The 12,030-nt window shown below is 41.7% G+C and overlaps 1 protein-coding gene across 10 annotated transcripts in view; it reads left to right on the top strand.

The window, feature by feature from the left end:
• The window catches only part of cdk14 (cyclin-dependent kinase 14), a 953,540-nt gene that overhangs the window by 584,700 nt on the left and 356,810 nt on the right, over window positions 1-12,030 (top strand). For 9 of the 10 annotated variants that reach the window (XM_041183640.1, XM_041183641.1, XM_041183642.1 and 6 more), the window contains one exon: window positions 2,718-2,857. In XM_041183640.1, coding sequence (XP_041039574.1) covers window positions 2,718-2,857 — 140 coding nt within the window. Of the gene's footprint in view, window positions 1-2,717; window positions 2,858-6,783; window positions 6,939-12,030 lie in introns of those variants that run through there. The other variant, XM_041183643.1, reaches the window with a different exon arrangement.

The raw sequence follows: 12,030 nt of genomic DNA on the forward strand, positions 1-12,030 counted from the left end.
CTATCCATGTTATTGTACAATTGCAAAGATTTAAACAAAACAAAGTCAATAAATGTAACAAGATTAGCGGAATTTGTGCACAATAACATTATCATAACTCAACCCTTGCATTTATTTTTCCTCTTATTCCCACTTTTTAATTCAGCAAAGAATGTTTCATTTAAGTCCACGGCCCAATCATCCTCTTTGTTACCTGCAGACATACTTTCATCCTCAAGTTCATTTTCCTAACTCAAATGTGGTAAATTCTCATTTTGATTTAGCAAAGTCAAAGTAGTATTTTTGTGAGTCAACATCTCTTTTCTTCTTTGATCAAAATCTCTTTCAGTCATTTCGAGGATGTTGTTGAGATGCTTTTTATGTTCACACAAAAGGGCTTCATGCTCCTGCTTGGTTTGATCTTTGGACTTTTTGTGATCTTGTTGTTTCTCCCAATCCCATTTCAAACAGGTCTTTTCCATTTCTCTTTTGAGCAATGTCAATCACTTTCTCCCTCTGGAGTTTCATAGTTCATTTTAATCCTTCAACTTGCTTACATAAGTTACAAACTATATCATTCCACTCCTCGGCAGGTCTTTTGCAACATGTTCACTTGCTTGGATTCCAGCTGCTGTACTTCATGTGTTAACATTGGCAAGCACCTGTAAATCAGTGTCTCTGGTCATTGACCTGGAAGGGTCATTTTGCACTTTCAGTCCTTTTTGTTGACAATTCTTGATTTCCAACCCTGCAGGCACTTTCGTTGCTTTTGTGTTGCCCGTTACTGAGGTTGATACATGAGTAATGTTACTTGGATCAGTTCATTTCTTACGTGGACCACAATTTGGCAAGAAGTTTTTATTCACAGGTACAACTTCAGAACAGTGATACTCCATACCACACATCTTTCGTTTCCTCCTGTTTGCTTCGAAGTTCAAGAATCTCTAGGGGAGTTGATGGCATAGTGGTATTGTCACTGGACTAGTAATCCAGAGACCCAGGGTAATTCTCTGGGGTCCCACGTTCGAATCCCGCCGCAGTAGATTTGAAATCAATAAAAATCTGGAATTATAAGTCTAATGATTGTTTTAAAAACCCATCTGGTTCACTAATGTCCTTATCTGGTCTGGCCTACATGTGACTCCAGACCCACAGCAATGTGGTTGGCTCTTAAATGCCCTCTGAAAAAGGAAAATTAGGGATGGGTAATAAATGCTGGCCTAGCCAGCGACGCCCACATCCTATGAATGAATAAAAAAAATCTCATTGCTCTTTTCAGGAAGAAGTTCTAACAGTTCGTTAGTTTTGGTTTTTAATTGTGCTTTCAACCAATTATTCTGATTCCTTTACTTGTTCAAGCGACTTCTGATGCTTGAAGTTCGTCAAGTTTTAGCTGAAGATTGACCTTTGCTTTACTTTTTTCCTTCTACAAGTTTATATTATACTTTCTGTGACTGATACGCAATTGTTCTTCTCAATTCTCGTGTTTCATTAGCAAACTCCTCTTTCAAAAATGAATGTTAGTTTTCTACATTAATCAAATTTCCCTTCAATTGCTGGCTATCTGCAGTAAGCATCTCATCTTTGGCCACAGTAGTTTTCATGAGTGAGTTAAGGTGAACATGATCAACCGCCTGTTGTAATACAGTTGTCGCCACATTACTATCTCCAATAGCCAAATCATTACCCAGAATAAAATCTCCCCCTTCAATAGGCAATGTGGAATAATTCCCATCGTAACAATTCCATTTACAAAATGATGTTGTAAATTGACTTTGCACAAAGAAGCAGGTTCATAACTTCCATTAATACCCCTTATTAATACTTTTCCCTTTATTAAACTATCCAGAACATGAATCATATCGTCAGCCCTTATCAATGATTGATCTGCCCCAGTACCTCTCAAGATTTGGATCTGTTTACGTATTTTGTTGCAGGAGTAGGGGAACACTTCTCCCTTTGCGACAAAACATCCTAAACCTCTCATAGCCAGACTTCCTTTACCAGTAATCAAGGAAGAATTCTCTGGGCTATCCTGAATCATATCACCCTTTCTCTTAGGTTCTGAGGGAACTCATTTCACCTGTACCACTGCTACATTTTTAACAACCATTTCCTTTTCTGATGCAACCTTTCCTGAGGATTCCTTAGGCATTCCTACTACTGCAGTAAATCTCCCATTTAGTATCTAGAAATCTTCCTGAAGATGTTCTACCTAGTTACAAGGGAAATATTTAGTCCTTTGAATGTCACTTCCACCCTCAGCACCTTCCTTTCTGGTCTGAGGCGGAATATCCATGAAATTCCCAACTGTCCCTTTTTTCCCCTGGCTACTTGCCTTCCTTTCACTTTCCCACCTTCTATCCCTATAGGATTTGTAGGGGTAGCAGAAAAAGGGTTTTGATTTATGGACCTCCTCATAATCGTTAGCCGCCTCTGCTGCCTGGCTAGAGGTTTTCCTAACAGTAAAGAAAAAGAATTGATGCCTGTGAGGAGTTTTAGTGAATTTATATTGATTAAAGTACTTTTGGTTGGTAAAAGATCTTTTGCTCATGCATGCATAAAATTTGTGCAGCATTTCACTAGAAGCCATGCTTTCATGTTGGAACTAATTATTTGTGTGCTTTGTAGCTCCAGCTGCCGTTTTCATTTTCAGTGAAATGTTGATCTTGTTTTAGGTGATGCAATTATGTACTGTTCAGATAGATGTAATGTCCTTTTACACCCTCGCATTTCAGACTAGATTATGTGGCCCATGCTGAAGATCTTGCCTCTAAGCTTCTACAGTGCTTTCCAAAGAACAGACTGTCAGCTCCCGCTGCACTGAACCATGAGTACTTCAGTGATCTTCCTCCACGGCTGTGGGAGCTCTCAGACAGTGAGTATATTACCAGCTTTAATCAGATTTCACAAAATCTAAACATGTGTGATTCACAAAGATGGGCACTATTTCATTTGAAATAAGTATTATTGAATAATTCTCTTTACTTATAATTGCAAATCCATATTTTTAACTTTTGTTTAACAAGTAGTATTCTTGAAGTTTGTTTTGACTCAGTAGTTGTGGCACAAACTTTTACCAAGTGAAAAAATAGCAATCTTAAAGTTAACATTTTTTTTGTTGGTTTGAACGTGAAGTTTTCTACTTTGAACTGAACTTGATATTAAATCCTTAATAAAAAGAAAAATCACACCAAATAACAGGAAACAGACTCAGTCTAGTTCAGTTGGAAGAAAACTTTTGGCCATCATAAAAGCCTTGATAATATTTATCCTTTCAGTCCAAGTGCAGTCAGGTTTTACTTTCACTACAGGGCTAAATTCTCCTTGTTTAATGATTTTAAACAAATGCATACTACATCAGTTACAGTGACAACTGTGCTGTCAGATGAAGATCAGGAGGAATGGATGATGCAACCACAGAGGAGGAGAAGAGCCAAGGCTGGAAACAGCTGTACTGGCCCTGGATCAATTACCTGACTGCCTCTGAGGAGAAATACAACGTGTAGGTCTAGGCTCAAGTGGCATCTGATTTAGATGGGTCCTTAGTGACTCCAGCTGTTCTGGTTGAGATTGCCAAAATTATAACCTTTTTAGTCATCTGGTCATCCAAAGCATTACGGGGATTGATTTCTAACCACCGCCCCCCCCCCCCACCCTGCCAACAGCCAGAGCAGCATGTCCAGCTGCATGCAGATGATGATTGCAATACAGTTCCAGAGGGCTGACAAGTTTATTTCTCTAATAGCATTGACAACATTTGACAACACATCGAAACTGCTATGCTGAATCACTGATTCACCAAAGCACTGGGTTGAATGGACTGTTGATAGTCTTACAGATATCAACCCTTAAGAGTTCTGTTCACTCAGTATATGAGTGGACTGCAAAGTTAAACTGATGGACAACATTAGGGCTGCCATACATCTTGTCAATATGTGACTCATTTTACTTGAATTCCAAAGACCAATTTCACACCGCCCCCCCCCCCCCCGCAACCACAAACTGCACAAAGTTGTCAATGAATGGCACCAATTTCAGCACCAGGGAGGAAGTCACGAATGTCTTGGCTACAGCATGAGTAATAAGGAAAACCAAGCTAGCAAAATAGCTAAGAAAGCTTAATGTTGGTTCCCTTCTGATTCAATAATCGAAATGTATACCAGATTGTTTAAAATACCAGTTTGGGAGTTCCAGACCATAACGGCTAAATATAGACCAAATTTATTGAAAACTCATTGATGTCATTTACATAAATTAGGTTAGAATTTTCAACTCTGAATCTGGAGGGTACTGTGGGATACTACTACTCTTTCACCGCTTGGATTTCTATTGATGCTAGACTAATAGAATTAGCATAGCTTTGTGGTAGTTACTAGAGTCCTAAGTCAAATAAGCATGGACAGTATGAACACAAGATTATGTGCATTTTAAAAGTACAAAACTAGACATAATTTGACACTAAATACTAAGTTAGAAGTCAAAATCAGAGAGCTCATCAGAACGTTTGGTGGAAGTGTTGCATTTTTCACCTTAGATATGGTCCTCCTTATTCTTTGAAAGAAGTTCAACCTTTGTGCAAAAAGCATCAAGCTGTGCAGAAAAATTGGGAGATAGTGTCCCTTTAAGAAATTTATGTCCAGAACATAAAGATGCTTTCCTCAACTTGTATTTCATGCTTTCTATTGTTTGCATGGAAAAGACATTACACATGTAACAAAGCAGTATAAAATTAGCAACAGGATTCACTTTAGTTTACCAGAAAGTATAGCACAACAAAGAACTTGTTTTAGCAAGCTATTGATTATGTTGAGGGCGTAGATGTTCCATGTTGCTGTTTTGCAATAACCCTGAGAATAGCCCTTAGCATGTCAGCACAAGAGGTAGCTGCTGCACAATTAGAATAAGGACTCATTTTCCAGTGAATTGTACTCTGTCAGATGGTGGCACAAGGAGCCAAACTCCATGAGCTGGTTATCTGTCATCTCAGTAAAGGTTCTCTTGTGTTCTGTCCTCTTTCAGTGAGAAATGAGTCAACACCTTCCTCTCTTTCTTGCAAAAGGAAGCACTGTGCCTTTAGTCATAGTCCAGTGAGACTTGCTGATGTAGATTGACTCCAATATTATTAATTGCAAAATCTGGATGAATAGACTGATTGGATCACCAAAGAGGCAGTTAATAATTTATATGGTTTATCATCAATCATTGATAACAGTCAGTGTCAAACCAGCGGTTTTGGATGATTTTTGATTGATGCAAGCGTCATCGCTGCCTCAACCTGGTTGTACGAAATGATGCCAGAATGCATTGTTGTGGGAAAAGCCAATCATTTGTACCATGCCCTGACATGGTCATCTGTGCTGGAACCATTCTGTGATTCTATGAATTGAACTTCAACGTTCTGAGATATCCCACAGTAAGTTAAGGTTTGTGCTCAGTTTCAGGCAGGCTTCAGTAATGTGATCATCTAATTTAACACTTTGAAAATAACAAGTGCATCTGCCCAAGTTTCCAACATGTAAATTATACTGGGGCAAGGGTCCCATCCAGAAAGTGAAGTCAAGAAATTGCCCCTTATGTGTTTAACCCATGCTGTGCTAATGAACAGAAAGAAAATAAGTTATGTGTAATGTAGCAGCATTTAGGGAGTGCTTGATAGTGACTCTGGATCTGATTCCATTCCATTCTGGTAGCCTTCTATCTCTTGAGAAAATGGTTTGTGTCTTGGTGGTCAACTCTGTGTTAACCACTGCCTGGTGTGGCTCAGGAGCCCCACTCTGCCACACTTGCTGCAGATGCACACTTGCATTGACCAGAAGCTAGGCTGGATTAGCTATATAAATACTGTGGCTACAAGAGCAGATCAGGGGCTAGGAATCGTATGACAAGTAACTCTCCCCCTGACTCTCCAAAGCCTGTCCACCATCTACAAAGCACAAGTCAGGAGTGTGATGGAATACTCCCCAACTGCCTGAATGAGTGCAGCTCTCAGAACACTGAAGAAGCTTGACACCATCCAGGACAAAGCAGCCCACTTGATTGGCACCACATCCACAAACATTCACTCCCTCCACCACCGACACAGTAGCAGCAGTGTGTACCATCTGCAAAAGTAGGAATTCACCAAGGTTCCTTGGACAGCACCTTTCAAATCCATCTAGAAGGACAAGGGCAGCAGATAGATGGGAACACCACCCAGAGGTTCCCCTCCAAGTAATTCACCATTCTGACTTGGAAATATATTGCTGTTCCTTCACTGTTGCTGGTTCAAAATTCTGGAACTCCCTTACTAACAGCACTGTGGGTGTACCTACATCACATGGACTGTAGCGGTTCAATGCGGCAGCTCACCAGCACCTTCTCAAGGGCAACTAGGGATGGGCAATAAATGCTAGCCCAGTCAGTGAAGCCCACATCCCATGAATGAGTAAAAAAAAGATGAAGATAGTGGGCTGAAAAGGTGCAGGATTCACTGGTCTATGTTTTCTCTGGGCCATCTTCTTAACCAGCTGGGCTTTAAATTTCTCCTTGCCTTTTCTGATGCCCCGCTGGACAGTCAGCCTCCAGATTTCATGAACATTGGTGACTGTCACCCAATTGTCTGTCTCAATGACCACCATCTTCAGATCTCGCTTGTAGTGGAGGAACGGACATTCAGCAGATCCTGACTGAGTGGCCAGGTCACTGTACAGAAGGTCTTTGGATGGATGAACACCATATATCCAGAGGATGTGGCCGAGCCACCCCAGATGTAACTGGATTAGTAATTAATGAGTGTATCCTGATGGAATTATTATGTTTCAGAACCTCTGAGTTGATGACCTTGTCCTGACAAGAGATGCTGGGGATACACCTGAGACAATGAAAGTGGAACTGTTCAACCTTTTCTCCTGCCTTGTATATGTTGTCCAGATCTAGGTGTTGCAGGAGTGCACTGAGGACGCAGGTTTGGCAGACTCAGAATTTGGTGTGCAAAAGCAAAATACTGCAGATGCCGGAAATCCTAAATAAAAATTGAATTTGCTTACTTTTGTCCTAGATCTTAGACGGCAAGGCTGAATATCTTTCCGTCAGTCATGGTGTATATATATATACTCATTATCTAGATGAACTGAAGGCATATGACAGAAGCAAAGGGTACGATACACAAACAGTGTCCGATCAGAACACAACAGTGTTTGACCCCACTGTGGTTCTTTAAGGAGTCTAAAATTGCCCTTTCATAGCTGACCTTGCCCCTCATTGTCATTGTCATGGAAGGAGGAAACACACTGAGTAGCTTCAATGGGGACCAGTTTTCATTAGCAGCTTAAATAGATTGCTTCTGCTCACATGGCCAGATATCTTGGTAAGATCAATGAAGGCAATATATAGTGGTCTTTTGTTGCTGCCAGTCCCTGGGTAAGGTCCCCCAATTTCTTATGATCCTGAAGGAGGTACCACAAATTGTTCACTTCCCAAACAGCTGAGGATGAACGAGCTGGGTCCCCTCCTTTATTCAACCCCACCCCCCCAGGTTGGTCGCAACAAGGTTAATTTAAAAAGGAATCCTTCCCTCGTGGGTACCTTTTTCCCATCCAAATGAATTTTTGTTTTAGAAGGAGCCACTTTAACCTGACTTTCTTGAGTCAAAGAAGGAGTAAGTTTATTAGTTGCAAAAAACCCAAGGGAAAATAATAAAAATGCAACAAGCATACACACAGATCAGAAATGAGAAATTGAGTCCAAAAATAAAAGTTAAAAAAGATGTACAGATCAGTCTTTGGCTTTTCCTTGAGGATTGGGTGGTAAAATGTTGTGGCCGTTAAGTTGGGGGATTCAGGTAGAGCTTACTTGGCAGTTGAGCAATTAGATTGAAGACACTTGGTTCTGCTGAAGGAGTTGTCCTGTGTACTTTTTGACCTAGGCTTTGCTGACCTGCCTCCAGCCACACAGGGAGAGATAGAGACTTTTACCTACAAGCTGCAGGGATGCCTGGTTGATGTTCTTCTGTTATAATCCTTACAGCCCATAGTAGTACACCAGGACTAGAACATACACAGCAGGTTTGCAGCTGACTTTTTAACCCATTTCCTTGTGTATTCCTAGAAGGGAAAAAACAAACATATCTTTTGCCCAGAATATGCTTTCTTTCAACTGAGATCAAGTCCACATTCTGAGATATAACTCAAAAGCAGATGGTTTCTGCTGAGATGAGGTATTCAGTCTCCATTGTCTCTGCAACCACGGGAGATTAAAGTTCAATCTTTTGCATTTCATCTCTTCCTTTCAAGTGTCTCTGTTTGAAATAGGCCTTGACACTTTTTTAGATATAACATTCCAGGGTCTCTCTGGGCTCATTGATCAAGAATAAGCCACATAGGAATTTTCCAGCAAGTGAATACTTTACATTTTCAGCCAGCTTTTGCTTGAATGTCTTTTTTAAAAAAACACGTTTTTAAAAAAGTTCAGTACGCTCTTAATTGATTTGAGACACTTGCTCCACATACGGAATGAAATGAGATTCATTCTAATTTCATTTTAAAGGCAGAAAAAGAATTATTAAACAACAAACACCCTCACACACTCGTTCTCCTAGCCTTGGTAAATCTTATCTTTTCAGTTCTAACCAGTGTCTTTTAAATTCTGGCTAGGGCGTCTGCAATCACATTTGATTTCCTGGTAATTTGGATGATTTTTGGGTAGTACGGTTGGAGAAATAAACACCAACAGAATAACCTGGCATTCAGTGTCTTAAATCTTTCCACAAAGGTTAATGGGTTGTGGTCAGTATATACTGTGGTATCTCTGTATCCATTCTGGACATATATCTCCAAGTGTTTGAGAGCCAGTAGTGAACCAAGGGTTTCCTTCTCTACTGTGTAGTACCATTTCTGATGGTTGTTTACTTTTTTTGGAGAAGTACCCGATTGGTGTCTGTATCCTTGATTCATATTCCTTTGAGGATGGCACTCACATCGGTAGCTACTTTAAACGCTTGTTTAAAGCACAGGCACACCTATTAAAATGGCTTTAGCTTTCTGAAAACTGTCTGTCATTTCTCAGTCTATACTACCTTTACTTCTTTCTGTAGTAGGTCTGTTAGCACAGTGGCTACTATGTTGAATTTTGGAACAAACCTGCAACAGAGCCCACACATCCCAAGAACCTCATGATTTCCCGTTTCGTTGTGGGAATGGGGAACTGTGCTATTGCTTGTACCTTTGCAGCCCAGGGTAGTACTTGTCTTGAACCCACTGTGTGACCTAGATAGGCCACCTGATCCTTGGCGAACTTGCTCTTTGCGAGTTTGACCACTAGGTCAGCAGACTGTACTTTCTGCAAGAGGGCTTCATGTTGCTCTAAGTTTCCCAGGTGTGGCTGTACAATAGGAGGTTTTCTAGGTACACTACACAATTGGATAAGTCTGCCACTACCTGGTTGATCAGCCTTTCAAAGGTGGCTGGGGCATTTTGGAGTCCAAATGGCATGACTTGATACTGATGTAACCCAACCAGAGCTATGAAGGTGGAGACTTCCTTCATGCAGGCAGTCAAAGGAGCCTGCCAGTATCCGTCGAGTAAATCTACCTTTGTAATGCAGGCTACTTTACATACCCTCACTATGCAGTTTTCCAGCCGGGGTATCAGGTAGGGGTCTGCTCTGGTTACTGCACTAACTTTTCGATAGTCAATGCAGAACCTTTTGGAACTGTCCAGCTTGGGCACGAGCACAACTGGGGAGCTCCAGCTACTGTTGCTAGGCTCTATTAGTTAGTGCTACAGCTTATAGTTAATCTCCTCCCAAACCTGGGCCAGCTTTTCTAAGGCTAAACGATAGGGGTGTTTGGTATTGGTAGGAGCACTAACACATAGTCTCCTGGTTGAAAGGTTCGGGCCCTGGCAGGTTTGTCTACCTGCTTTGTCATAGCTGTCTGGGAGATTTTCAAATGCTCTCAGGCCACATCACAGGTTCTCATGAGTTGCTCCTGGAACACTGTTACATAGTCTAGCATGAAGACTTCCTCCTTAGGTTCTTAAAAACCTCTCCTTGATTAGTTTCAGAGGCCCTCGCACTTGGTGCCCATAAACCAATTCAAATGGAGTAAAATCGGTGGACTCATTGGGTGAGTCCCTGATAGTGAACAGAAGAAAACCTAGTCCTTTATCACAGTCATGGGGTTACCCATGGTAGTATGCCCTGATTATTGTTTTTAGGGTATGGGTGGTACCCATATGACTGCAGGTGATACACTGAAGACTTCAACTGAGTCACATCCAGGTTACCCATGACTGGAATATTTTGGACATGAAATTTGAGTGCTGATCCAACTGGATCTCTGTGGGCAGACCATACCTGGTAAAGAATTGGGTCAATTCCCTCGCTACTGTTTTGGTAGTTATGGTTTTCAGGAGAAGAGCCTCTAGGAAGTGGGTAGCCACGTTTAAGATAGTAAGGATATACTGGTTAACCTCCTTTTGTTTTGGACAAGGGCCCCACACAGCTCACGAACACCTTGCTGAATGGTTTCCCAAAAGCTGGCACAGGAATCATAGGTGCAGGTCTTATTGCAGGTTGGGGTTTTCCCACAACCTGGCAGGTGTGGCAGGTTCTGCAAAACCTTACCACATCCCTGTGGAGGTGTGGTCAGTTAAAATGTTGGCTGATGCGAGCTTGGGTTTTGTGTATACCGACCATGGCCAGCTATCAGAATTTTATGAGTGAGCCCTAATATTTCCCTACGATACCTTGGCGGCACCATTAGCTGGTGGGTCACTGCCCATTCCTCATTTGCAGACCTGTGAGGGGTCTCCATTTCTTCAGCAGCACCTTATTTTTAATGTAGCATTCAGGGACTGCTTCTGCCTCCACTTCAGTGAGTGCAGTCTGAGATAATGTTTTTAACAGTGTACTAGCTTGCTGGCCCGCTACCAAGGAAGATTTATTTATCACCACCTTAAGGTCTTCTACACTCCCAAAAAAGGTTTCAGATAACCAGACTTAGGGTTTTCTGCTTGCAGTGCCTCCGCTGACGGAACTTGTCTGGCCATAGACTGCGTTACCACACAGTCAGGGAAAATGCCAGGCACTTTCTCCTGCAGCTGTTTTGTCTCCGTGATCTCAAAGGGCTTCTCTGAGACCACTGGGGATGCTGTTACCTTTGGTCCTGCCAGGTCATTGCTGAAGAGTAGGTTGACCCCATCCAGAGGCAAATGCCCACAGTCACTGGTCCTGACACAAAGTCACACTCAAAATGCACTCGGTATAAGGGGATGGGCATGTCCTTCAATCCCCTTTACCAGCACCTTGTCACCCTTCCTAGCAGTAGAGTTTGGCTGGCTTCTGTATCCCTCAGTATCACTACAGGCTTACTCGCCTCACATTGGGGAAATATGGCCACCCTTCCTTCGGATACAAAATCCTTGCAACTCTTAGTAATTTGAGTAACCTCATCCACACTCTTCAGGAGTGTATCTACAGGGATTCACAACAGCAGTCAGAGCCATAGCCTGGTCTGCTATGTTCTCTGACTGACTCCCCTTCTTTGCACACACAGTATGTGTGTGCCCTGATAAATCTCTTTTTCCCGTAACCTCCAGCAGTTGGCCTGGAGGTGCCCTACCTTTCAGCAGTTAAAGTACATTGGCTTGTTGGCCACATTTTTCATCTCAGCACCACCCTTTCTGTCCTCAGGAGAGTCCCCAGCATTTCATTCTCTCCCATGGGTGGTCAGTTTTGTTATGATCCCAGCTGATGTTACTACTGGACAAGTCAGTTCCCAGTGTGGAACCCGGCTTGATAGATCCTAACTTTTATTTTTTATTTAGATACAAGGAGAGTGGCTACTGAACAGAGTCACAGGAGTCAGCTGATAAACTTTAACAAAAGAATAAGACATTCATTAAACAAGAAAAGATAAACTATCTTACATATTACAATATTCCTTGATACTTATCTACAAATTTGTAAGGATAACACAAGTTACAAAAGCTACCTTATAGTCTAAGTACACAATAGGCAACCTGTGTCAGGCACCACTCTCTGAAACCAAGTGATAGATGCCACCCCAAA

The sequence above is a fragment of the Carcharodon carcharias genome, chromosome 3, assembly GCF_017639515.1.
Source record: "Carcharodon carcharias isolate sCarCar2 chromosome 3, sCarCar2.pri, whole genome shotgun sequence".
Taxonomy (NCBI): domain Eukaryota; kingdom Metazoa; phylum Chordata; class Chondrichthyes; order Lamniformes; family Lamnidae; genus Carcharodon; species Carcharodon carcharias.